This window comes from Otolemur garnettii, unplaced genomic scaffold, assembly GCF_000181295.1.
Source record: "Otolemur garnettii isolate 467f Iridium unplaced genomic scaffold, OtoGar3 scaffold00072, whole genome shotgun sequence".
In the NCBI taxonomy this organism is placed as follows: domain Eukaryota; kingdom Metazoa; phylum Chordata; class Mammalia; order Primates; family Galagidae; genus Otolemur; species Otolemur garnettii.
The window spans coordinates 2368239-2395990 of record NW_003852467.1 but is presented as its reverse complement, the minus strand read 5'-3'; the positions used below and the strand labels follow the sequence as shown (position 1 = coordinate 2395990).

The following is a 27752-nucleotide window of genomic DNA, read 5'->3' as shown; positions in this document are numbered from 1 at the left end:
TCAGTGAAACCACTTTTATTTTTATTTGTCCACATAGATAACTTCATGTCAACTACAAAAATCATGAAAATGAACAATTGATCATGAAACTGCAAACTCAGAATCACCAGAGTGATAAACAGGTTTTTTCCCCCAGATGACTGTTAAAAAAAAAATAACCAGAATACCACGAGTTCATACTTAAGTACTAAACATGTCATATATTCAAAAATAATAAATATAGAATAGCAGTAGAGAAACTCATAGCATAAACAGCATGAAGTATATTTTATTTCTTAAGACAGATGAGATTTCTAGGCACAGTTTTAGGCATTAAAGAGGACACAGAGGCATAGGTTAGTGTGCGCTGCTCTGTACAAAAATACAGTCTGAATAAATTACATTGCTAGCCGTACAATTAGAAGTCACTTACCAGTCAATTCATTGCATGTTTAATAATACATAGGTACATGCTAATCCATATATATCATTTATATTTCAAACACAGGTCTCTCTATATTTATGTCTTTAAAATTTACATGTTGAACTTACAAAAAGCTAAATAGTTGTGCAAGAAATCCGAATAGCTAGCCCTGCTGAGTACTTTATGCTATATGTGTGTGAGTATATATATATATATATATCTCTTTCTCTCTCTCTCTCAATGATAAACAGTGGGTTTGTGGCTAACAATTTTGCTTAAGAAAACATCAAACAAACCTAAAGCTGCAAAGATGTAATGCTAATGTTGGTGAAAATTTTACTTGTGTTTATTCTGATAGACAAAATAGTATCTTGGATGAACAAAAATATTCACGTTGTACTGAGCTTGTGAGTAATGAAACACTTCCAAATACTAGTGATGGTAGAAATATAGCATAGGGCTCTTTATTGGGAAGGGGAAAAAGTTATGTAAGAAATCCACTTTTAAGTAAACTGCAAATACGTGTGCCTCAACCTAGAACATATTCTGTCACTTTCCAGCTTGTCATATTGACAGAGAATAAGAACTTGATAAGACTCAAGATATGATACTGGCTTAACAGCACACTGCATCCTCTACTAGGACCAAGAAAAACGCCTCACTGATGTCAGCACCAAGTACTGCTCTTTCATTATTCAGGAATAAAGAGACCTTCTCATAATAGAGAGTGTTCCGTTGCCCAAATCTCTATCCAAATATCATATTTCTCATGCTGTTCCGATAATACACAATTAACTGCAATACAGGCTGCCCCAGATTTTACTATTTCTCAAGAAAATTGCTTTAAAATAGTCTATAATACTAATCACTTTCTGAAAAATTTCCACTCATGTTTTCTTAGGATTCTTTATAGCAGTGTATACGTTCATAAAAGTTTCTCTCTCTGATATATTTCATCAATTTTGTCTATCATTGGTAAAGTAAGAATAAACCAGGTACTTCGTTATTTGTGATTCTATAGAAAATTCGTGAGATAAGCAGGCTTTTTTTAGCATTTGAATAATAGTTTTGTTTTGGCTGTTGTTTTTGGCAACCATTCTTAAGACAAGCTGAAAGCAGAACTCTGCTTTGGGAGGTAAAGCAAATCATTAAATACCATTGATAATGGTCCTGCTCTTAACAGATTTTGCAATACAGTAACACATAGGTACATTTTAAAAATGATTTTTCCAATGTTTCTTCTGCAAGAGGGCCAAAACCAGAACATACTGTTTTAGTGTCTTCGTTAACAAAAATAATTATTTATAACTTTTATATTAGAGCTGTATATTTGATACAAAAATATGTTTATAATTAAACTATCCAAGTTTGTATACTAAAGAAAATTAACAGAAGTTTGCAGTGTGAGATTAGGTGCAAACTTATTCCCTATTCTTGATACTTTCTTCCATTTGAACAGTCAGTAAGTGATTCCCTTAACCTAAATCTATCATCATTGTGTGTACAAATCAGCCCATCAGTTAACTTCAGAGGACCAGGTGATAATCAAATGAATTCTACTCCCCTACTTGAGACATTTAGACATTTATATAAATCTATCACTATTCCTTTTAAAAAAATGAAGACATTTAAAATACTTGCAAAAAATAGCAGCCTTCTATTTTAATGAATTTTACACAAAATGATTATCCTAATTGCTACTCTCTTTTGAACTACAGAGCTTACAGAAGAATCATTAATTTTCAGAATAACACCATTTCAATTTTCTTCTTACGCGATTCTATTAACACTTTCCAGTGACACAGTAGAGAATATAGAGCAAAAGCTTTAAGATACCATACTTTTGTACGGTAAGTAAGTGTGAATACCAATCTAAGCCTCTTAACAACGTGTACAAGGTTAGTGTTCAAACCACTTCACTAGAGCAAATATTAATTTTACGTGTAATAGGCAAATGTATGTGGAGGGTTAGAGAACAACTTATTACCATTTATACTAATGGTTCACCTTCTAGAAAAACATGTAAGCTTGTTACATATGCACAATTGTTTGCTGCAATGTTTGGTAAATGACTTAAAGGGTACCAAAGCAACTCATGCATGTTTCTTTCTAGTTGCCCCAAGGAAAACAGAGACCCTCAATTTACCCCATTTTAGATAGAGCTGAGGCACAATTTTTAACCACATAATGAAAAGCACATGTCTCTAAGGCTTGAGTCCCTTCCCAGGGAGATGCTGACTGCCAAAGCATAACCTCCCATTAAAAAGACTATTCTTAAAGGTGGAATGTGTACCATTAACTATTTACATTCACAACTCCCATGAGAGGCTGAAGGGCAGTTCACTCTTCAAGGGCTCATTCAAGCAAATAACCAATAGCCAATATAGTCATTGGGGGAGATAAGCAGGCGATAAGGGCTCTAACAGTGGAATCCTTGTCAGGGCAAAGGAACTTCTAAATGCTGCCTATGCCAGCTGCTCCCCCGCAGGTAAAAGGAGATTCAGGCAATTCTCATTCCAACTAGTTTCTCACAATCGTTGCTGTCATACAGACCCTTCACTTGTCAAGAAAAATGACATGAACATATTGGAAATTTGCAGCATTTGCCTACGTCTAATCGACTCTCTTAATTTGTGCAGGTCCCTAAAATGGATGTAAAAGCTGGTTATGATGTTGACAGCCAAATGGCAAAGGATATTAAATCAACTGAGCAAACTGCTTGATGCTCCACAAGTGTTTTAGAAAACAGCAAGTTAGAAAAGATGCAGACATAATCCTTTTGGTGGATGGTGGTGGTTTTTTAATTTGAGACTATTGGCTCTAGTAGTAGTCTTCATAGTTCTTAGGGTTCAGGCAATAAAGGATGGCACCCCCGAATGAAAATATAGTCGCACCCCAGGCCAGGCCGTAACCCCAGTTGAACTCGTGGTAAATTTTCAAGCTCACAGTTTCAATGAACTTGATTGGGTAAAGAACCAGGCTGCAAACCTGTAAAACAACTGAAACAGAAGTAAATCAAAATTAGAAAATGTTATTTACAGGAAATAAAATGGCATATAACTATCTATGTGTGAGAGTTAATTTTTAACCAAATAAACATAAAAGCCAAAAAAATTTAAGGTATTGCTTATTCTAGGTGGTATACGTTAAAATATTAACTTTTCTGTTTAAACATTTTTTCACAGTATAGTAAGAATTACCCTGTTAATAACCTGCCAATAATTAGTTATAATGAGTTATGGTGAGATGTATAATTTATATGAACACACAACATAGTGAGTCTTACCTTACAAATACATACAAAATCACCACTTTTCTGGCAATTAGTACCGGTTAAGCTAAACTGTTCAACTACTAAAACCTCTAAATAACTCCCCAAGAATAGTGTGAGCTCAATGCCAACTAAAATTCTTGTTATTTATTTATGTTCTTGAGGAATGAGCGAATTCGAACTCATTTCTACTAATGAAATTTGTTAGCCTATGATTGAAATGTGCTTTCTTTGTTGTTGTTGCTTCACAATACCATCTAACTGGGGCCAATATTCCAGAAAGCCCTACTTTGATGTCTTTGCTTATAGTACTCTAATTCAAATTTGCCTTCATTCATTTCCTCTCATCTAGTCCTTACCTCTCATTTTAAACAGAGGCTCAAAAGTCATCTTTGTCAAGAGGCTATAACCCTTTCTACTAGATCTAACAGATGACATTTACATATCTATTTTCTACCTACTTTCACAAAAGAAGGAAGTCTGTTGAAGGCAAAGGAGATAATGGTATTGGAACACCGAGGCTATTGGTGGCCACTATAACACAGCACAAAACTTAGCTCTTATTTCCTACTTAGATCTTAGTTCTCAGTCAGGGTTAAAGAATTGTGATTAGTCATTCCTAACAAAATAAACCAGAGTAATCAGGAAGGAAAAGTTTATTTTGTTGCTGTTGTTTTATTTATTTTTTTCACTATCTAAAATTAAAGTGGTATTCATCCTGTGGATATTTCTTTTATGAGAAGTACTAGATTTCTTTTCTTTTTTTTTTTTTTTTTTTAGAGACAGAGTCTTGTAGTGTCGCCCTCGGCAGAGTGCCGTGGCATCACAGCTCACAGCAACCTCCAGCTCTTGGGCTTAGGCAATTCTCTTGCCTCAGTCTCCCGAGTAGCTGAAACTACAGGCGCCCAATGCAATGCCTGACTATTTTTTTGTTGCAGTTTGGTCACAGCTGGGTTCAAACCCACCACCCTTGGTATGTGGGGCCAGTGCCCTACTCACTGAGCTACGGGTGCTGCCTGGAAGTACTAGATTTCACAAGAAATAATGTCTTCCACTTAAAATTCATAACTTTCTATATATCAATTATTATATAGTTTTTATTTTATTTAAATCCATTTAATTAGAATTTATGGAATGAATCTGCTTCATTCTATACAACATTACAGCTTCCACCCTCAAGAAATAGATAATTTTCTCCCCCAAAATTACAAGGTAGAGTTACATACATAAAGGAGGGGTTGGCAAAGTACCAAATCTTGTCTGGTGCTTGGTTTGGGGAAACACAGCAGCAATGTTCATTCATTTATATATTGTCCCCACTACAATGGCACAGTTGAGTAGTTGCATCAGAAATTATATGGCCCACAAAGGTAAAAGTATTTATTTCCTTGTCTTTTAGAAAGAAAGTTTGTTAAGCCCTGATTTAGAAAGAAAGTTTGTTAAACTCTGATATATGAAGTAATTTTTTGATGAAAATGATTATTGGGGCTCCGTGTGTGTAGCACAGTGGTTACGGCACCAGCCACATACACTGAAGTTGGCAGGTTTGAACCCGGCCCGGGCCAGCTAACCAACAATGACAACTGCAACAAAAAACAGCCAGGTGTTGTGGCAGGTGCCTGTAGTCCCAGCTACTTAGGAGGCTGAGGCAAGACAATCGCTTGAGCCCAAGAGTTTGAGGTAGCTGTGAGCTGTGATGCAACAGCACTCTACCCAGGGTGACAAAGTGAGACTCTGTCTCAAAAAAAAAATTATTATTGGTTAATTCATCTGAGAAAAATACTGCCAATTCCTGAAGTGAAAGAATAAAAATATAAACAAAGAATAGGAGTGAACAAACTTTGACACAGTAAAAAACAATATATATGAATGTACACATACATACATAGTTTTGATATAGTTTATTATTTTTTTAAAAAGAGCACTAGGATGGATGTTTAACTAGAATTTTGTTTAAAAATCTACTCTCAGAATTTGTAGAACGGCATTACCACCAATATGATTAACATTCCTAGAAAGTGTACATAACAGTCATCTACCTCTCTCACAAAACTGATGAACTACAACGAATTCATGGGGGCACACTTCCTCAAAATATTTATTTTCTATAAGGTCTGGCTAGGGGTCAAAAGATCTATGTGGAACTAGACATAAGAATTCCAAACATCTTTGCCATGTAGCTCAACACTGCCCTCGGCCAGCACCCTGCCTACCATATTTCATTGGATGGATGTAAGTTCATATAAAAGAATCTCTCAACATCCCAAACAGAAATCACACCTTGTTTATCGTTTAAAAGTCTCAGAAAAAGTTTTAGGTCATTGTTAGGACTCAGATGACAGCATATTATAAGACCCACACTTCACTGATTTCTAGCCTGTAAGTGCTAAATTGATGTGTATTAATTAAAAAAAAAAAAACTCAGCTGGCTATGTGCCTTTGTGAGGGAAAGGGAGCTTTAATGTTTTAAGTGTTCTTCAAGTGGAATAACTCTTGAGGTGTGTATTCTACCTTGGTTTCTAGAATTTCTCCAGAAGGATTAAGCTCCAGTTTCTTTGAGTAATAACTGACTTAAAAATGTACCTTCTAATGGCTGCCGTCTATCTTTGTCTCATTTACTTTCTTTCTTTCTTTTTTTTTTTTTAGAGACAGAGTCTCACTTTATTGTCCTTGATAGAGTGCTGTGGCATCATAGGTCACAGCAACCTCCAACTCCTGGGCTTAGGCAATTCTCTTGCTTTAGCCTCCTGAGTAGCTGGGACTATAGGTGCCCACCACAACGCCCAATGCCCAACGCCCAATGCCCAGCTATTTGTTGCAGTTTGGCCGGGGCTGGGTTCAAACCCACCACCCCCGGTATATGGCCCGGTATATGGGGCCAGTGCCCTACTCACACCCTTGTCTCATTTTCTAAACCCCTTACCATACCTCTTCTTTTACTTTGCAAATAACGTATTTTTACATGATTCTTAGCCTCAGAGTCTCCTCCTGGAGACTAGATGTGCATTTCAGAAATAGACTTCACATGTTTGTATACAAGTCAGATAACAAGGGGAAGAGACTAGAGAAGAACAGGCCCCTAGGAGAACAGTCAATGCCTGGGGACAGGTAGGCAGCGATGATTAAGGTATCGTAGGTGGCAGAAAAAAAGTTAGCAGATATAAAAAAAAGACTACAAAAGGAAGAACTAAATTCTTAGAAAGGGAAAGGAATAAGCCACAGGGATAAAAAGTCAGATATTACCAAAAAAAAACAATGAAGGGGAAGACCGAATTGGGGAACTGAGATGCTCTACTTAAGGAAGAGCTGTGGCCTCAACTAAGGCAATAATGGTGGAGTATGAAAAGAAAGTGCAGACTTAAGAGATAATTTAAATTAGCCAGGTCCTTAAATATAGAATTGACATAAAGGAAAATAATGATTTGGAAAACAAAAAATATTTGGCCATAAAGGGTTAACATAGTGTTTTTCACCATTTTTTATCTCACGGCACACTTGAACCTTCAGTTAAACTTCTGTGGCATACTTAAATTATGTTGATCCAAAAAAGAGTAAAAAAAAGAATATACTTAATACGGTTTGAACTTCTTTTGAAAATAATTTAATTAATGATCTTTAAAAGTTCGTGGCACATTTAAGAGCTTCTCATGCATGGCACACCATTTAAAAACCACTGGGTTAATATGAAACTATCGATTTTTGTGCTTTCTTTTTAAAAATTTAATCTCTAACTACTAAGTAGTAGTAGTATGACATCAATTATTGTGCAGTGATTCATAAATGGTTCTAGCCAAAGAGTAGTTCCATATTGGTACCTGGAAAGTAACATGGAATCTAAAGGCTTGTGAACAGAAAAACTCTCCTTTTAGCTTAAAATCTAAGCTGGTCACTGAGTTTTCTGCCAAAATCTAGACTTGAAATGGCTCTGGCTATCTTGTTCTCACTGTGACTTAAAGGATGGTGATGAGAGGTGCGAAAAAACTCCAAGCATCTAATCAGAGATACATCAGAGATTGAAGTCTGTTATAAGACTCCCCTACCAGATCACCACTCTGGATAAACAATCATTTAGAGGGAGCTTTTTGCAAATATAACAGAAAGGAAGCATCCTTAATAATGCAATAAACAGAGATTCTATTACTTAAATCTGAATTATGATAGACTGAGAATGCTCTGCAATTTGTTTGAAAGGCCTAGAGAGAAAAAGAAAACACTGACCCTAAGTCCCTATGGGGCACAAAAATGACCTGCAGACAGTTCAAAACTAGACCACAAAAGAAGAGAGAACTCTGAAGGAGACAATCCCCCTGATTTTACCAAGTCTTTAGTAAAGAGAAGGGGATGCCAGTTATCAGAATCATGCCGTGTATTATCTAACATTGTCCATTACACACCCAAGAAATATGCTGTATCAACTATACTGGAAATGTGCACAGATTCCCTTAAGTGCTATGGTTCAGTCATGCTGCCCTGGCCTCAGTTTGTGGTTTTTATGACATCTCAAGTTGCTGATTTCCTTCAGGTATTGCTCCTGACAAATGAAGTAACTGAAGTTACAGGATGGACTCCAAGTGCAGTCCATAGTTGGAAGCTGAATTCAAAATCAAGGCTGATTCTGCTCTTGTTTTTCTACAAGTGATATGTGAAGATGACTGTGAATCCTTATTTGGGCCTTCAAGTCAGGTAGATGCCCTAAATTTCAAGCCTGGGCTTGAAACTTACTAATTGGATAACTCTGAGGTATTACTTAACCTTTCTGAGCCTGTTTCTTTGTTGATACTATGCGGAAAATAAATACCTCACTTTAAGATTACTATATCAGAGATCACATACACATGATAAGTTCTAGAACTGCGGCAGATGATAGATGCTCAGTTAATTATGTTTTATATTGTTATATAAAACATCTAATTCTGAAGTGTAGACTCCTAGAACTGATGAGAAAGAGAGTTGTGGGCAATAGGACAATGTTGAAAAGGGCTGCAGTGATGATGGCTAGTTCTCAGTTCTTATAACAACTATTTAAGCAAGTAACAAGCCCACCTTAAATAAAAGACTTTAGAGAAAAGAAGACAAAAATCTTTAAAATGTATTTGATATCTTTATAAGACCTAATCATCAGTTTGCAGTAAAAACCCTTAGAGTCTATTTTCTAACACCAAGATAGTACATTTGCACAGCACAGGTGTTCAACATATTTGTTAAATAAACAAATGAGAATGTAAATAAATAAAATATCATTTTTATAATTATTAATTTTATGAGCTATTTTGGTCCTAGCTTTGTAGTTATGTAAAAGTTGCTGCTTCTAAGTCTCAAAGAGAGAAATGAAAAAAAAAAAAAAAGAATTACAGTTAGTCAGTTACTTACATGACTGTTTCCCCCTCCACCAGATTATGAGACTCATGCCTTAGCCATCTTTTCATCATTCATTCAAAAACTATTATCTATGAGAACCAAGCACAGCACATGGTACTGAATGAATTAAATATTTAGTCCCAGGTAGAGATGTTTCTAAGTGGTAGTGATGTGTCTATTTTATGTACTCAAGTCTCAGAAGAAAAATAAATAATATTTCTTTGTTGAGATAGATCTCATTATCTATGTGTGTGAGCTCCAAGATACTGCCCATTTTGAGAAATGAGGAAAAATATAGTCCATTTTAAGGTAGACCAAAATAAGCAAAAGGGGAAATGGCCCTAAATACCTATTTACAAAGAGTCACTAAACTTAACTGCAAGTGAGACAAGCCACCCACTGGAATAAGTATGTTTACTAAGAAGCAAGCAAAATAAACAACCATAACTTTAGTTAGCATTGTTTCAAGCAGGCAGATTTTCCAACTTCTAATCTTACACTCAATGATAATGGATTATTATGTGCAATGAACAGCTTTTCCAGAAATTAGCTACAGGCAACATTTTAGTGGCTTTTACAAATGGAAGAGAGAAACCTTTTCATGACATGTTACAAATAACCAGTAAGTTTTACCTTGCTTATATGCAAATTTAACGCTAAACTAATGGTTATTTCAAAATAACCTTCCATAATCAAGGCATCAAAAGAAAATGAGTCAAATTAAATCTCAGCACATGTAAATTTTGTCCATGTAGCAGTATAATGTCCATTTTCGGCCTTAGTGGGTAAAAGAAACTATATAAATTTTGCTGCAGACATTCCTCTTGTTATTTTGTAATTTACTAATATTTGTGGTAGTTAAAGCTAAATCAAAATTTTTATTTTGGCGGAGCCCATTACATTTAACTTATGTTCATTTATAATATATCTTCTGTTACAAATAATACTTACTTTCACATATCATAAATTTTGCTATCCTGAGAAAAATGTACAGTTTTTTTTAGAACAAAGCCTGAAAATCTTATTCTAAGCATGTTTATAATAGATGGTACAAACAGTGGATCTCTTTATAGATTCTTCATATTTCATTATATACTAAGTTAAGGACTAAATAAAATAGTAACTAAATATGTACAATAATATTGGATATTTATAATAAATCTTTTTATTATAGAACATCCCTATACCATCATAAAATGAGAGATGTCTATATATTACAAAATTTATTCAAAGCAGAATTATAGTTTTAAAGAATGGCATATCATTTCAGAATAATTTATCAAAAAATTGTATTATAATTGATTAATCACTGTGTTAAATTCTAGGTGCAAAGACAAACTTATAGTACAACTAAAATGCCTAAGTTATTTCATTCTAAAAATAGAAAAAGAGCCATAGTAAATCCATGATCCAAGAAATAAACTAGAGAATAGTGATGGAATCTTTAAGAGAATTTTCATTTTGCACTAGATCATTCAGAATAGAGACTTTTATTACACACAAGAGCAATAAAACAACGATACTAAGGTCAGTGCCTAAGACTTCAAAGTATGTTTTGAAACCATGTTTTCTAATCTATCAGAAAATATTTGTGATGACACCTTGGCCAATTTTCTAAGTGTCTTAATACCTATAATTTTTAGCCCATAATAGACAAGCATAGCTGCATGAATGAGTGAGGGAAATCAGTCCTGAACGAACCACTAGTTTTAAGATTCAGAAGTCCCCTAGCCCCAGAACTGCCAGAAACTACCATGTGATCTTGAACAAATCACTTTAAGATTTGAATTAGATGTACTTTTAAATTCCTTCAGCCCTTTGGACCTTTGTTTATATGACACCTACATTCTGACCACTCTTTACGGATATAAGAAGATGAACAGAAACAGTAGGGGGCAGCAGAACACTTCTGATTTTACATTTCTAGTTCAAACTATCCTTAAATCCTGAGAAATTTCATCTATTCCAATCTTTAAACAGCTTTTAAAAATCCATCTAACAGCCTAGACCGTTTTGTCAGTGTCTTCATTATTGACAGTCAGAGGGGCTTATTTTTCAGTCTTCAAATCAGATATGATTGACAGGGTAAATTGAAGGCACCACAGAATATTTCATTTAGAGTCAAAAAGAACAATATATTCAAATGCTTTCTTATAAATGAAAATTAAAACTCACATCAAATCACACACTGAACTTTTAGTCTGTAAGCCTCCTTTCTAAATAGCTCCCTGTCTTTTTTTTGATATTGGTTGCTATTTTAATCCAAGTTGTGCTACATAAAATGATGATTGTTAAATTAATGAATATACAACTGACTTCATATAATTGACTCGTCTGATGATTCAACTTGTATGTCACGATTTTTCAGCATAACTAAGGTTAGTTCCAAAAAGATGTATGCTGTTAAAGGTACATACTTTGGAATGTTTTTCAGTTCTATATCAGAAAATGTAATGTTGTCTTAAGATCAGCAAGAGGGCAGTAAAAAGGGAAAAAAAAAACTGGATATAAAGAAAGACTTGGGAAATACACCTGCTGCAATTCCTAAAGTAATATCCTTGTCAAGAAGTCTGATTTATTCATGTTTTAGAGGTTTAGAAGTTGCCAGTGTGCTCTGTAAAATGCTTAACATACTGAAAACTAATAATATGATAAACTTTTAGCCAATTTACCTTAAAATACAAGAAATGCTTCTCAATTTTTATGTAATATAGCAAACATGAGAAGGGAGGGTGGTAGAAAGGCTCATGAAACTTTAATATCCATTTGAAAGTAATGAATATATTTACCTGCTGCAAAAAGCATGACAGCCACAGGTCTGTAGAAGCGCCTTCGAGATCCCACGCAGATAGAAATCAAACCCACCAGGAATGCAATGAGAATGATGGCAGCACCGCCCAAGAGTAAAGCCAGAGTAGCAATCTGCCAATCTGGAAAGAAAAGAAGAAGGGCATGGCTTTTCAGCAGTAAGTCTTCAAAGAATCAACACAACTATGCTCTGTAGCCTTCACCTTACTACGGCTCAATAGATGTGATTTTACTGCATACTGAGCATCCTTTGGAGTTTAAAACGTTTCTCAATAAAAAATTAATATACATATCCTTATTCAGAAGAGTCTGCTTTGCTAAGTTCAGCAGGGTTTTTAGACCAGGGGTTGGCCACATTTTCCTTCTAAAGACTCTATTAAGCATTCATGTTAAATTCCGTGTCCCCTCCATGACCTATTTTCAATATTATTATAATTTAGGTTTTCAGTAAGCTATAAAGTTCACGAATCCTATGTATAGAAAGTAGAGAAGTTGATGGTTTTTTATATTTATACATCAGCATAACCACCATCCACATTAAGACACAGGACATTTCCCAGAAGGTTCTTTTGTGCCCCTTCTTGGTCAATAACTTGCCACCCAGGCTACAGAGTACATGTCACCATAAATTAGCTGAGTTTTGCTTGTTCTTAAACTTCATTATAAATGGAATGAACTCTTTTGTGTCTGGCTTTTAAGTCTCTCATTTTTATCCATGTTGTTGTGTGTGACAACAGCATATTCTTTTTTATGGCTGTTTCATCTTGGCAAGCCTTCCTTCACCACGTAAAAATCCCTGGATTTTTATTTGCTTCTCCCCCCTCCACTGAAACAACCTCTGGGCATATTAGCATCAGGAGGATTTGTGGTTTGAGTTTTCCTCCTTTTTAAAAAAATTTCATTCTAATTTCGCTGTTGTATTTACCATTGTAAGGATGGTTTCTAAAATTAAGTATTCCTAGGGAGCCAGAATGGACTCTACGTGACTCATCAGCTCCTGTCTTCATTCATACACAGAAATAGCCACTGCGTGTTGACCACCTACTATGTGCAGGCCTCACACTTAATGACATGTAAGTCTCATTGAAATTCAGGTGTCAATGCTTATAAAAATGAAGAAACGGCATGACAGAAAATGGGTCCATTTCCATTCATAAGAAGGGTTCAATGTTCTCTAAGGAGAAACAAAGTGAACCTATGAAAGTACTAGATAGGTTAGGAAACATATGAAATGATTCTGTGAAGAGGAACACTCTTCAGTGGTGGCTGTTTAAAAGCCCTGGGCTGTCTCTTCTGGCCCTCAGTTAAATGCATGCGCAGCAAATGCAAATAGATTTCAATCTATAGTTAAATTGCAATGGATTCTACCCAAGGTCCAGAACTCATGATATTTTGATGCTTTCCTCTGAAATAATACCTCCAGGCAGCTTCCAAAGTGCACATTTTGCTGCAGCAGATAAAGGATAAGCAGAGAAAGCCACCCCACCCTAAGATTTTCTTCTTTGATTTATACTCCTATATCCCTGCCTCAAGTATCTTCTCCCATATCCTCTCCTCCTAAGAAATTCTGAATGTTTCATGGGTGCTCAACTACAACTTGCACTGAAATCAGAAAACAAACAAGTAAGAGGAAAAATAGAATAAATGTATACCTCTTAAAATATAAAGATGAATCACAAGAAAGTGGAGAGCATTTTTATGCCATCTATTTGTAACAAAGCCATTCAACTTCAAATAAAAGTATATCAGGCTTTCAACTAGCAATTAAAAGGACAGGCATACTATAGCTTTTGTTATTCCATAATAGACCGTAGGTTTGAATTAAAAAGCCAAAAGAATAATTCTTATATCTGGAAGCTTCTACATTTCTTCAGAAAAGTTTAGACATAACACAATTATTTTGCACTTCAACATAATGGAAATCTTTCTGTAATATGTAAGTTGAAATTTTTGAATAAAAAATGTTTAATTACATCAAAGTGTTTGGGGTACAAAGAAAAGAACAAAATCCCTCCATCCATCCATCAATCAAATTCCAGAGAGTTTGATTAAGAGAGCCTAGGCTGAATAAAATGATTATTACTTTTAACAACTGTGCTCAAATTAGTTTATATAAATAGGAACTTTTAAAGTATGGGCTTTATTTCAATCATGAAGTATCCTAAAATAGCCAGGCATGGTGGTTCACGCCTGTAATCCTAGCACTTTGGGAGACCAAGGTGAGAGAACTTGAGACCAGGCATTTGAGACAACCCAGAGCAATATAATGAGACCACATCTCCCTTAAAAAAGAAAAAAAGAATTCAAAAATGAAAGTTCAATGGACTGCTTTTTCTTGTAAGCTTTCATGTAGCCCAATGTGCATAAAATGTTACACATTTGACTATTTTCACTTTCAGCCTAAAACCACACAGGAACGATCATTTTTCTCTATTTTAAATATCCTCAAAGAATAGCTAAAATGCACATGTTGGTTTGCATTTTATAAACAAAATAGGTAAACTTTCCCTATAAGGGTCAGATAACAAATATTTTTAGCTCTGTGAGTCATGGTCTCTTTTGAACCTTAATAGGGCCCCGTAGTGTGAAAACAGCCACAGACATTATGTAAACAAATGAGCATGGCTGTGATCCAATAAAACTCTCTCCACAAAAACATGATAGGTTGGTTTTGACCCTGTCACTGGGTTGCTGTTTGCTGACCCCAGGTGTATGCTTTATATCCCACTTTCAAATGTTGACTTTGTGTTTCTAGGTAAAGGCCTCTCAAACAATAAAAACACATAATGAAGTCAACTTGATGAATGAGTAATACAGGAGAGCAAAGTGATGCTTATCCAATATAGCTACAAAAAAATCCTACTTGCCCCTTACATTTCCTCAAAATAGCAATACTCTATTTCATATGGAAAGCAAAAATGTTAAGACGAGAAGTCTCTAGGACAATAAAGGTTATCAAAAGGGACTAGGACCTAATTAGGAAAGGAACCTCTTATAGCACAGGAAATACTTCTGAAAAGAAGATAAACCCAATGAGTTCTGGATTTTCTTCTAAACGTCCTATGTTTACTTTCAGTACTAAGATTGTTGCCAATGAGAGTTTACTCTGCATATAAAGTCAACAAGGAATATTAGCATTACCATGGTTGTGATACTGCTACCCTTCCCTTTGGCCCACAACCAGAGGTATGTCTGCTCAAACAGAAAAGCCATTTTATTTTTTGAGAGAGACTAGAAATAAGTCGTAACTACCACTGTCCTGGCCAAAACCTGGGGCTCAGACTAGATTATTCAGACTATATCCCTGGTAGATGGTGCCAAGTTTTAGAATTGCTGTCATCATATCCATTTGGAATGATTCACTCAGGCCAGTTGCCCAGAACCAAAACTTTAAATTGCTGACTAGTTGAACCTCAATCAGAAAGCTGAAAAGTGGTTAGATATGGCTACTACAGTCAAGGAGGCCTAGGGCGCTTTTCCAGGTTCAGCATGGGCATTTTAGAGCTGTGAACAGGGCTTGTTGTGGCTTTGTGTCTTTTTAACTATAATCCATTGTCCAAATAATCTGGCCAGTAAACTAAAGTCAGGGACCATGTAGATTGGCCTGTTACCATTTTCCTCTGTCTTGCTGAATAAGACTGTGATACAGGGAGTAAAAAAAGAGTATGCCATAGATACCTATTTTATAGATATCATTAAAATAATAGGCTAGGCTTTGTGTTTACATATGTAAATAGGCATTTATTTGCCAACCAAGTCCAATACTAGATTTTTTTAAGAATATATACATATAAAAGGTTTTATTACATAAGACTTTCTCAGTTTATAGTAATATTATAATAAGTGACCAGAAAACTTGTCTTACCCTAATGATTTTTCCATTAAAAGGTTCGCATGACACGAATACTTGCTAGCCCATATTGTGTTTGCAAAACAAAATGTCATAAAATTTTCAGTTTTGAGCTGGGGCTTCAAGAAAGTCATGTATTTTAAGTTCTCATAATCAGTTATGAGAGTTCTCCTAATTAGTTATGACTGATTTCTCTATGAGTCTTAGTTCCCCAATTATATCCCTCACAGTGTTTAGTCAGATGAAGTGTTAAGAGTCCTTAGAGATTTATGACTCTGTATTAGTTTTCCACATTTCTATAAATGTAGTGGAACACAGGACATCAGCCAAGCCCTGCAGAACATCGATGGCCATAGTGCTCTTCTACAAACTGCATGCTTTGCAGAGTTAAAACTGCCATTGTTCAATGTTAGGCCAGGTGATTGGAAATCTGAGTTTAGTTTCTAAGACCTGAGAGAATGGGTGATGATCAGTTTTAAAGAAATAAGGTACATCCTTGGTCCATAAACCCATGAGGGCTCAAATGGGCTGAAGGCATGTTTTAGATCTAGAAACGAAACCTGAAATGAGGCTGCCATATTACATGTCAGGCTCCCTCCAGATTATTTCAGCAAAATTGCCACAGTGACACTCTGGAGGAATTAGAGCTACACCTAGAGTAGTCCAGGCACAAGATAAGTATATGCTTCTCTTTTAGTGCTTTCCCTAACAGAAAAAAATAAGCTAGAAAACAATAGGAAAATATATATAAGGTTGTATTTTCTCCTGTAGTTGCAAGCTAAAAATCTAGCAGTCCCTATATTACAACATCAAGTCCAACATTAATTTGCAACTCAGGAATTAAATTCTAGTCCTCTTTCAAGGTCTTTTTATTAGCTGGCATCACAGTTTCTGATGTCTATAAATGTTTCAGTATTCTGCAGAATTGTGCTGACTGACTTTAGCAGTTTAATACATGAGACTGGTCTGAAATCACCACTGAATTATGAAAATTCTACAGGCCAAATCATCACTGCCCATTTGGAGAATTCTTATTTCCTTAAAGCTTTCTGCCTTCACTCAACTCATTTGGAACTTTTAACTTGTCAAACACTGGCTAATTTATTTACCCCTATAGGTATTATTTGTATGCTGGGATTAGTTCTACTGTAAGTAAATCCCTGAGTACATAATTCAGTTTCTTTTAGAATCCTTTAGAAATTAGATATAATTAAAAAGCAGTGAAGAAACAAATTTTTATTTTTTTTTTGAAGAAAAAAATTTTTAACCTTATAAATTCATGTCCCACTGTTTGGATAGGTAGTATTTCTCTAAATGTATTCTATTGTTTTAATGGCCTATCTTCACTTTTCTACAACTGTCATCACAAATTAAAACACTCATTTTTGAAAACTTTTATAATCACATTCAAAATTATCAGATTGGCACTTGTATTTTCAGTTTTGTTGCTCTCCAAAAGGACACTATTTTTTTTTTTTTTTTTTTTGAGACAGAGCCTCAAGCTGTCCCCCTGGGCAGAGTGCCGTGGCATTACAGCTCACAGCAACCTCCAACTCCTGGGCTCAAGTGAGTCTCCTGCCTCCGCCTCCCAAGTAGCTGGGACCACAGGTGCCCGCCACAACGTCTGGCTATTTTTTGGTTGCAGCCGTCGTTGTTTGGCGGGTCCGGGCTGGGGATTCGAATCCGCCACCTTAGGTGTACGTGGCTGGGGCCTTAGCCGGTTGAGCTATAGGCGCCGAGCCAAAAGGACACTATATTAACCAAAGTGATGTATGTAACTTATCTTAACACTGCTCCTTGTAAGTTATCCACAAATTCTCCTAAATAGATTAGATCCTTTTCACTCATTCTTGGCAAACATTTTTTTTTTTTTTGTCTAAATACCCTTCTTTATTTGTAGGACATACATACAGCAAAATATTTAAAATAATTATATTGGCAAGAACTTACACAGTTAAAATAAGTATTGCCAATCCCATTCCATCATCAAGAATTAGAGGGCTGGCCAACCATGGTGGATCACTCCTGTAATCCTAGCACTCCGGGAGGGTGAGGCAGGTGGATTGCCTGAGCTTGCAGGTTCCAGACCAGCCTGAGCCAGAGTGAGACCCTGTCTCTTAAAAAAAAAAAATAGCCAGGCATCGTGGCAGGTGCCTGTAGTCCCAGAGACAAGACAATCGCTTTAGCCCAAGAGTTTGAGGTTGCTGTGAACTGTGAGCTGGGATGCCGTGGCACTCTACTGAGGGTGACAACTCTGTCTCAAAGAAAAGAAATTATAGGGCTGGGTGTGGTGGTGTATCTCTTTAGAGGCAGGAGGACTGTTTGAGCTTGGGAGTTCCAAGTTATATACAGTGAGCTATATGATCATTATGCTGCCACTAAATTCATTCCAACCTATGCAACAGAGTAAGACCCTGTCTCTAAAAAAAAGAGGAAAGAAAAAAGGGAAGGAAATGAGGGGAAGAAGGTGAGAAGGAAAGAAGGAAGGGAGGAATGGAAATACTGGGATAGCTAGGATTTGTTCAAGAAAAAAAGCTCAGATAAAGAATAACATTTCAAATGTACATCCCCCAAGTTATCTACCTCTTTGCTGAAGATTGTATCTTTTTCCCAACTAGCTCACTTTGTGAGAAATTATGACATTTAATTATTTTTATCAAATGTAACTAGTTTTTTAAAGATCAATACTAAATACTTCTGAGTCTGGACAGAAAGGCCATATTGTCATATATAAAGAATAAGTCAAAACGGTGCTTTCTGTGTGTGTGTGTGGGGGGACTATAAACAGCCTAACTACTTCTGAAAGTATTAATATCAAATGATACGCTTAACTTTTTAAAGGTAATTTGCACGTGGCAAAGGAAGCAAAAATTGAACCTGTTACTGAGGCAGTTTAAACTTTGTTTTCTTGGTTAAGTTGCATTCTGACCTACATTAATTTCATACCCTTTCATGATATACATACAAATGAAGGCAGTCACAAAAAATTGGATTCTAATTTCAATAATTAAAATGGCTACCTCTTCTTTTCAGACTGATATCGAAACTGACATTTTTCATGTGCAAACAAATATTTAAGGCAAATAATTATTTGTCTGTAATAAAATGGCAAACAATATAGACACCATGTGTACCGTGGTACACAAATTAAAGCAGAGACTTTAGATATCTGTATGTTAATCATGTTACAGCAATAAAGACTGTTTCAAAAGCACAGTGCCAACCTGATTTTATACTACAAAAATAACACCAGGTGACCATCCAAATAAGTGATGTAATAACTCCAATGACCAAAGTGCATGGAAAATTCCGGTTGTCCAAAAGTGCCAGACAGGTTACTAGTTTTCAACCCATGATAATTTTGTTGAAAACCTTGGCATTGTTCTTTGATGTCAGAAGAATAGGCATAGCTTCTGCTTAAACAAATAAAGGGACATTTTAGCTGCTTCATGGAATTTTACCTTAGAAAAGTCAGTGGAAATGTAATTTATAATCTAAAAACAATAACATATGGTGTTTTTCCTCAAATGAAACAACTGTATACAGTACTTAGAAAAAAGCTTTACTATTAAAGCAAGTTTCAATATTTAAACAAAAAGAAAGATACTATCACCTCCTACTGTTTCTTACCCATTAAGATTTCATTAACATTTTAGGGTAACTAATATTACCTAATGGGTCCTAGTACTTCTCATTAATCATTTCTAATTATGGTATTTCTATAAAGTCGTGATGAGTTACACTGAACATTTTTCCTTTTTCACTCTTTGAGAAAAAAACCTAAAAAAGCTACAGTTTGGAAAACTTGATTATTTGGAAAAGCAGGAAGAAGAAAACCCACACTAGGATTAGAAGTAGATGACCTTCCTCTAAGCAACTAAAACATTTTTGTGATGGGTTTAGGGCAGCTAAGAATAGTCAAAGGGTAAAAGGAAGACATCCAGACAGCTACCCACAATCAGTTTTAAGACACTCCTTTAGTAAATGTGGAGGGATTAAATTGGTAAGGTAGTGCCAGCTCCTTCTTATAGCCCTCTGCAGAAGTAAAGCTTCTGTTTCCTTCTTTACAGGATTTTGTACATTTATTTCTTTAATTTGTTGACAAGACACCCTTTGTTTCATTCGTCACTTCTCACCACCTACCACAGTGCCTGGCACAGAGTCACTGGCTAAATTTGTACCGGGATAATATTTACCCCTTTCTAGAAAAATCAATGAATACGTTTCAGTGAAGTTAACTCCTTGTGTATATATGTAACGAGATAGGAATCTGGAGGAGAGACATCATTTCTTTCTCTAAATCATCTAGAGGTATTAGGAATAAATTATAGGTTTCATCTATAGAGCACTATGTCAGAATTCTGGTGACTATTTGGTTTAGGGACCTAAAATAAATAAAATCCTCTTTGATGAAAATTTTAGTTATTTGTGGGTATCTCTTTTTATGTACAGAGAATAGGTGATTCAGGAGTCTCAACTTCTAATTTTTTTAAATCTTTTTTTGGCCCAATAAACAGACATTTTAAACAGTATCAAAATTTGTGACATTATCTTGAAACATGCCTCATTAAACTATCACTTTAAATTTCATAACTCTTAGTAAATTGACAGAGATAAAGATGATCCAAATATCTTTCCCTGGTTCTATGGGAGACCACAGATGTCTCCTTGTATTTTTATTTAAATGGGAGCCTATAATGCCAAAAGAAAGATTGGAACAGAATAGAAAACTCATGTTTCACAAAATCTCACACCAACCTAGAAGCAAAAGGGTTAATTCTCAAGGGAACTGATCTATCAGTTTGTAAAGATTGATAAGATTTAGCTGTCAGGGCCTTAAATGTGTGAGGTTAAGATTCTGTTTTAAGGCTTGGCGCCAGCCATATACACCAAGGCCGGTGAGTTTGAACTCGGCCCAGGCCAGCTAAACAACAATGACAACTGTTAACGACAACAACAAAAACAGCCAGGCATTATGGCAGGCGCCTGTACTCCCAGCTACTTGGGAGGCTGAGGCAAGAGAATCACTTAAGCCCAAGAGTTTGAGGTTGCTGTAAGCTGTGATGCCACATCACTCTACCAAGGGTGACATATCTCCAAAAAAAAAAGGATTCTGTTTTAAGAAAAATCAATATTTTTTGAAAAATTAATATATTTTTAAATTAAATCAGAATGCAATAATAACTTATTGAATGAAAACTTATATTACTTAATCGATTTAAGAAACTTACATGGCCGATTTCTATATACTTTTGGAATTATTTTTAAACTTAAAATTAAGAGATTGTTTTAATTTAGAGTACCCCATCCTGGAGAAACTTCAAGCAAAAAGAAGTGTCTATTTATAAGAACTGGTCATGGTAAAAATATAAATTTGATGATAATAAATAACTAAAATTTAACTGATTTATCAATCCATAGGATTCTATTTAAAGACTCTTAAAATACTCTTTCACAGTGATTCTATGTGAAATCAAATCATAGATAAGAAATCTTACAAAAAGTGGGCAGTTATGTCATGTGTGGTCCTTAACCTCTTTACCCAAAATTCCATATATTTACCTTCAGCACCAAGAGATAGTTATCTGCAATATTACAGAAAATGTTGAAAACCAACCATGCTAAATGATCCCTTTCTATTGGGTCTTTTAACATTGCAGCCTGCCTCATTGCTCTTATCCATGCAATCCATGTGATTCGACCAGATTATTTAAAAGTCTTTTCTATTTCAAATGTGTTATGATTCTGTGATCCAATACACAGGTAACTATCAAGAGAAGAACTGTGATTAAAACAAAGAAAAGCAAGCAAACAAAAAAACAACTCTGTAACTGCAATGCTTCTCTAGCACTATAAAACTTGGCTCCTGTCTGGAATGTTAATGTTTGAGTGTGTCATGTACCAAGCATCTCATCAGATGTATTCAAAACTTTCTAAAAAAAAAAAAGAGTAAGATTTTTATCATGTAGCATGAAGTAGCAGATTAATGGTACAGATTCTTAATCAGTTTGAGCGTTGGTCATTTGAGACTATAAACTAAAGATGAAAGAAGGTGTTACATGTTTCTATTTATGGACAGGGTAGGTTCTTGAATTCATTTCATCCCAAATCCAGAGTACAAGGCACCAATCATTAAAGCCATACTTTGGTGGGGGAAGTTTTTGTCCTAGCCAGACATTATTTATATAATTGATTCAAAACTCTTAAATACAGAAGCTACACAGTTATCTTTGTTCTTTAGAGGCAATAAAGAATCCAGATGTGCAGCTAGACTCAGTGTCAGACTGTATGCTCCAAACATGTGCCAATGGCATTTCCTATCCCACACGCTCTTCTACAATGTGACCTTGCCAATTATTCCATCCAGAGGTGGCATCTCCAATTCTCCTCCCCTTAAATCCTGGTTTGCCATATGACTCCTTTGTAACCAATGGAATGTAGTCGAAGGGATGTGTGGTTTATTTATTAGGCAAGTTCAGAGCCTGGTTCTCCTATGATTTTTACTCTGGGGGAAACCACTCCATTTGTGAGAGGTCCAACTATCTTGATAACACAATGCCAGAAGGACCACCTGTAGGAGCTCCAGCAAGAGTCCCAGTTGAGTCTAGCCTCAAAGCTTGTCCTACCAAGGTGCCAAACTCATGAGTGAAACCATTTGGAAAAGGATCCTACAGTTCCAGATGTTCCCGTCTCCAGTTATTTAAGTTATTCTCAGCTATGGCCCCAGACATTCTGGATCAGAGACAAGCCATTCTCATTATGTCCTATTTGAATTCCTGTATCAGAGAACTATGAGCATAATAAAATGGTTGTTATTTTAACTATTGAATTTTGTTATGGTTATTGAAATAATATCACTGTGTTCTTTTGAATATAATAAAAAAGCACAATGCTAATAAGCAGGCACTTTCATATATCTAATCGTCATGACAAACCATTTAAGACATTAAGTTGTATGAGGTCACATGATTTTAAGTGGCCAAGTTCAAGTCAGTTAGAATCCAAAGTCACATGTATTCTCTACAATACTACTCTGCCATTCTGTAGGATTATACTGTAATTTAGCATAGCTCATATGGTTCGCTATTATATGTATGTACATATGTATTTACTTACTTATCTAGGGGCACCCCTCAGAACCAGAAGAGAGCCAGAAGTCCCTGCTGTGGTATTTTGGTAATGTATTCTAGATCTACAACTCCTTTCACTAATATGTGTAATATTACTGGCTGTATCCATGGTCTCACTGGCTGTATCCATGGTCTAAGTGGCCATACCATGAAACAGAGACATGCAAGAAATTTCCTGATACACATTCCTGACAATAGGTAAAATCCATTGCTTCAGATATGCCTTTGTTTGTTTCTGTTTTGTTGTGAAATGTTTTTATTAAAGGCCAGGCTTTTCCCACACTGATCAAATCCCTTAGCTGCCAAAGACTGCTCTAGCTGGCTCCCCGGGGATTACAATCCTTCTATGAATGTGAGCAAAAGAGGAATTATATCTGGCCACAAATTAAAATGTCCTTTGTAAAAGTACATCTGGAGAACCTGAAAATCGAGAAGGTATTAAAAGAAATCACCATGACAGTCTTGATATAAAGTATGCTTGGTTTCCTCTGGTTTATTAGTTAAGAAAGTTTGCATTAACTGATATTCTATTAATTTGTATCCCTCTATGCTGTGTAGGTTAAATGAAACTGCATTCAAGAAGAGGGTACAACTGTAGTGATTTCCAGGTTTGGTGAGCTACTTGTAAACATGCATCAATATCTACTCATTTCAAACAATGCTCCCTGGATAAAATAAGGTACAGATTCAAAATATTTACAAATGATACATGTCTGAACGCAGAATCACCATATTTCAGATTTTCTAAGATTTGCAGGTGTTCAGGCAGTTCTTTTTATCTTAAACTACCTCCTAATATAGGTATTCTTGTCAATTCCTTTTACTAAAGTTTAACAAAATTATCTACGTACAAAAAACTCTAAAAAGAATCTCCTGTCGACTAGAAATAATAATATTCACCTGTTATTAGCATCCGGTGTACTGCCATTTCAAAACTACCAGTGACTCATGTTACAAATGCAGCTATTTTTAGGACAGTACATGAATTCTGTTAACAGTATCCCTTGAAAAAGGTACTATTTGATTAAGTATTTTGTGGGTAAAAAGATGCATAAATGCACTTGTTATACCTTCAAATTATTGTCAGTAAAATATTTGCATTTGGCCATCTGTATGTCCTTGCATTTTGCTTAGTCAATAAATTATCAATCTGCTTTATATGAAATAGTTATTATTTATAAACTTTAAAGAAGAAATGCAAAATCTCCCTAGAGTTTATCCAGCATATTTGATGTTGAATTTTAGGGCATCACCATAGAGTATATACTTGAGCCAATTCTATTTGCACTAAGGGATTCTCTCTGCTAATTGCTTTGACTGTGAAATCCTAACAACAATATTCTAGGAATACTGTTTAATAAAGTTATCAAAATTAAAAGTGATTAAGCAGAAGTACATTATTACAATTTTTATAAGATATAAGATTAAAAGACTGCCTGAAACAGTACTGGGGAAAACCATCCTTAGAAAGAAATTATGTGGACGGCAGCCATGTGAGTACTGAATATTCTAAACTTCCTAACAAGCATACTTTATTTTTTATTTCCATTTCCACAATGAATGATAGCCAATTAGCCGTTTTCTCATTTGCCTTTTTAGAAAACTTAAAATTTAAGATGAGTGCCTAGGCTGCCCTCCATACACTGAATTGGGACACCAAAGAAAGGGATTACAGCTGACTGACAACAGGATTACTGGTTCGTACTAGAAGTGCTGATGCAACCTTCAATACACCAGGACACGAGAGGCATGGTTCTGTTTTAGTTTAAAACCATAAAACGGGTATAAACAGCAAACGAGGCACATTTGGTACAAAATTAGAATGCAAGTTGAAAAATAATAGCGTAAGGGAAACTTTCAGTAGAAATTGGGCCTAAGTAGGACATACTATTATCAGTAGAAAGCATTCCTCAAATCTTCCTTGTGTAAATACAAGCTTGCCTCTTCAGGGCAGTTTTAATTCTAATTAAGACAAAGGTTTTTAATTAAGCCCTAAAGATCCTGGTGAAGGCCTTCAGTAAAATTGTCCTTGGTGGTTTCTCCCAAGGTAATTTACTTCCAGAGACAAGTACATCTCTTAAAAATCTTCAGAAAAGACATTTCCCTCCTTGCTCTCTGCTACTCCACACAGGAAACAGACTGACAAAAGCTGCCTCTCTTCTGAACAGGCAAGAAAAGCACTGCTGGTTTCGATTCAGGCGTTTCCCTCCTTTTCAAAACACGGTGGACAGAAGCTTTAAGTCTGCCTAACAGTTTAAGAAATTAGCACATTTTGTAAAATGGGAACACAGCACTGTGCTGTGTTTTCTTTCCTTTCCTCCATCCCCTTGTACCCCACCACCACCTTGGAGAACAAACTGCAACATACAGAAAGTCAAGAACTTGTTCCAAATAGCCTCTAACAAAACCATCTCTACTTTTCACTCGTTTGCTGATGAATTCTACTTTCTCTACTTTCTCTAGACTGAAAATTATTGTTTAAGCAAAATAAGCCTAAAGGTAATTTTCAGAAACCCGAATGCAAATACATATTGGGGTATGGGTCTCAGCAAGGGGGTAAAATAAGGGTAAAATAAAATTCAGGAGAAAAAAATAATCTAAAAAATTCTGCCTGCCTTTGATTTTTACTTTGTAGAGTCCAATTACCACTATATTTGCATTAAGTTTATGTCTCCCCATTTCCCTTCCTAGAGGGGAAAAAAAGGCTGAGATAAATGGGTATGGAGGCAATTAAGAAAAGATTAGCAAACACTGCATTGAGCTCAACAAACTGGAGCTGGCTTCTCCCCACTCCCTACATTCCTGGCCAAGAGAAAAGGATACTGGCTTGAAAAGCAATGGGAGTTAAAGCTGGCTTTTCTAACCTATCTGAAAAGTCTTTATACAATCAGGGGGCTATTATTTCAGGAGACAGAAAGAAAGGGGCAAAAGATTGACGTTGCTAAGGATACATGCAGAAGCTGGCATTCCTACATAAATTTCCATTTCTATTGAAGAAGGAAAGAAAAGATATTTTCCACAAAGTTTATTTAGATCCCCTGGTTACCAAAGAAAGGAATTTTGCTGATTTATTTTATCTTCAGTTGTAAACAACTAACCCTGAAAGAATTAAAGGACCTAAATGTTGACCTCCTGCTGCCAACCAGTCCCCTCCAAAGTGAATTAATCAACAAAGATGAAACCCTCTAATGAGAATTTTCGGGTAATATCAAAGAAAAAGCCTTTTGTAAAAACAAATTTTCTGCAGAAACTTAACCAAGTGAACTAATCTCTCCCACAAGAAGAAACCAAAGACAAAGTAAAATCCGATTTTTGTGGCTTTTTGTGCTATTTCAACTTTGTTGGAACTTGAAACCTTTCCAGGAAAGCTTTATAAATAGTCCCAGAGAAGACATGAAACTGTCAGGAAGGAATTTAATGAGTTTCTCAGGTGTGCGTGTGTGTAGAAAATCAAGGGCAGGTCCTTTCCCTTTATTCCTCTTTCTCTGCACTGACACCAGCAGCTGAAAAATCAAGATTAGAGAGGAAGGCTTTGCAGCAAGAAACCAGAAGTTGGCAGATTTCTGCCCTAAGGGTATAACTGGGTCGGCTGGAGAAGGCAACTGGATGATCAGGGAGGAAATAAAACAGTAAAGTCTTCCTGCGACTGGTAGCCCCAATGGCTACCTTCTTCTCCATCCCCATCCCTATCCCATCCCTTTGCAGATTTCAGAGATGGCTGAATAAAGCACAACTTTCCAAGCATCTGTGAGTAGCTCGTGGAAAAGAGAAAGAAAGATCTGGAGGAAAGAGGAGTCAGAGTGGGAGAGACAGAACGGCAACTCACAACCAACCAAGGTGTCACTCAAAAAGGAAAAAAAAAATACTAAACCTCTCTCTCAACTCTCCAATATCCCTCAAAAATTAAAGAAAATAAAATCCATATTGAAGCTCACTGGGGGAAAACTCACATAAGGTGAAGAAGACCAGGCAGAAATGCAAACGCTACGAGGTAAACCTAGGCAATTTCCTCCTCGGGAGAGTAAAGGAAAAGGAGGAGAAGAGTGGGGAAGACTGAGCAGAGAACCCGCCGCATCTTGGTGGAGTTGGGGCGTTTTTGCTGGTTTCTTTTCTCACGGGGGTGGGGAAGGCGTTGCATTTTTTACACAGCCACATGGTTCTCGCCTTAAATGATAACAATTACCCAAAATAGCATATGTGTTACTCCAGAGCCGGAGGAATGGCCACAGGAGGAAGGAGAGGGCGTGGGACGTCGCTGTAGGTTCCGTGACCAGGAATGGGGAGGAGAGGGGAGGGGAGGGGAAGGCAAGGGAGGAAGCCAGGGAGGTGGCTGGAGCCCCGGGATCCGCGAAGGGACGGGTGGGGTTGGGACAGACAAGGACTGGGGACACGAGGGATGGGGAGAGGTGGTGACCGTCCTGCCGGCGGGGCGCGGGGCAGTCCGGGGAGGGACGCAGGGGTCGCGGCGCGCCGGGCCCTCACCGCTGCTGAGCGTGGAGTCGCAGTGCCAGATGTCCAAGCTGGCGGGTTTCCTGCAGGACTCCCACAGGGACAGGTAGTACTGGTGGTCAGCGGTGACCCACGCCGGGCTCAGCACCGCCCCCAGGTCCAGACACAGCGCCAGGAAGATGCACACCAGCCCCACCAGCTTCAGCGGGGTCAGCACCGACACGCGCACCTCCTCCATGCCGCTGCCCGCCGAAGCCATGCCCGGGCGCCGCGGCCGCCAGCCCCGCCGGAGGGGAGGACGCCAGGCGGGTCCAGAGAGACCGAGCGCGGGGACTCACTCCCTTGGAGCTCTGCGCGCGTCCCGCCGCGCTGAGAAGATGTGTCTGCAGAGACAGCCGGCCCGGCGGGAGTGGTGGACGGCAGCAGCTACGCCTCTCCAGCCACGGACCCTCACCGACTGCTTCGCGCCGCGCTCTGGCCGCG

At 36.8% G+C, this 27752-nt stretch overlaps 1 protein-coding gene across 1 annotated transcript; it reads right to left on the bottom strand.

Moving 5' to 3' along the window:
* Positions 1 to 27752, bottom strand: TMEM47 (transmembrane protein 47). Its single transcript, XM_003793730.3, has 3 exons — positions 27303 to 27752; positions 11822 to 11962; positions 1 to 3402 (listed from the first exon to the last, which is right to left on the bottom strand). Exons 1-3 carry the CDS (start codon positions 27526 to 27528, stop codon positions 3224 to 3226), a joined length of 546 nt encoding a protein of 181 aa, XP_003793778.1. The 5' UTR covers positions 27529 to 27752; the 3' UTR covers positions 1 to 3223.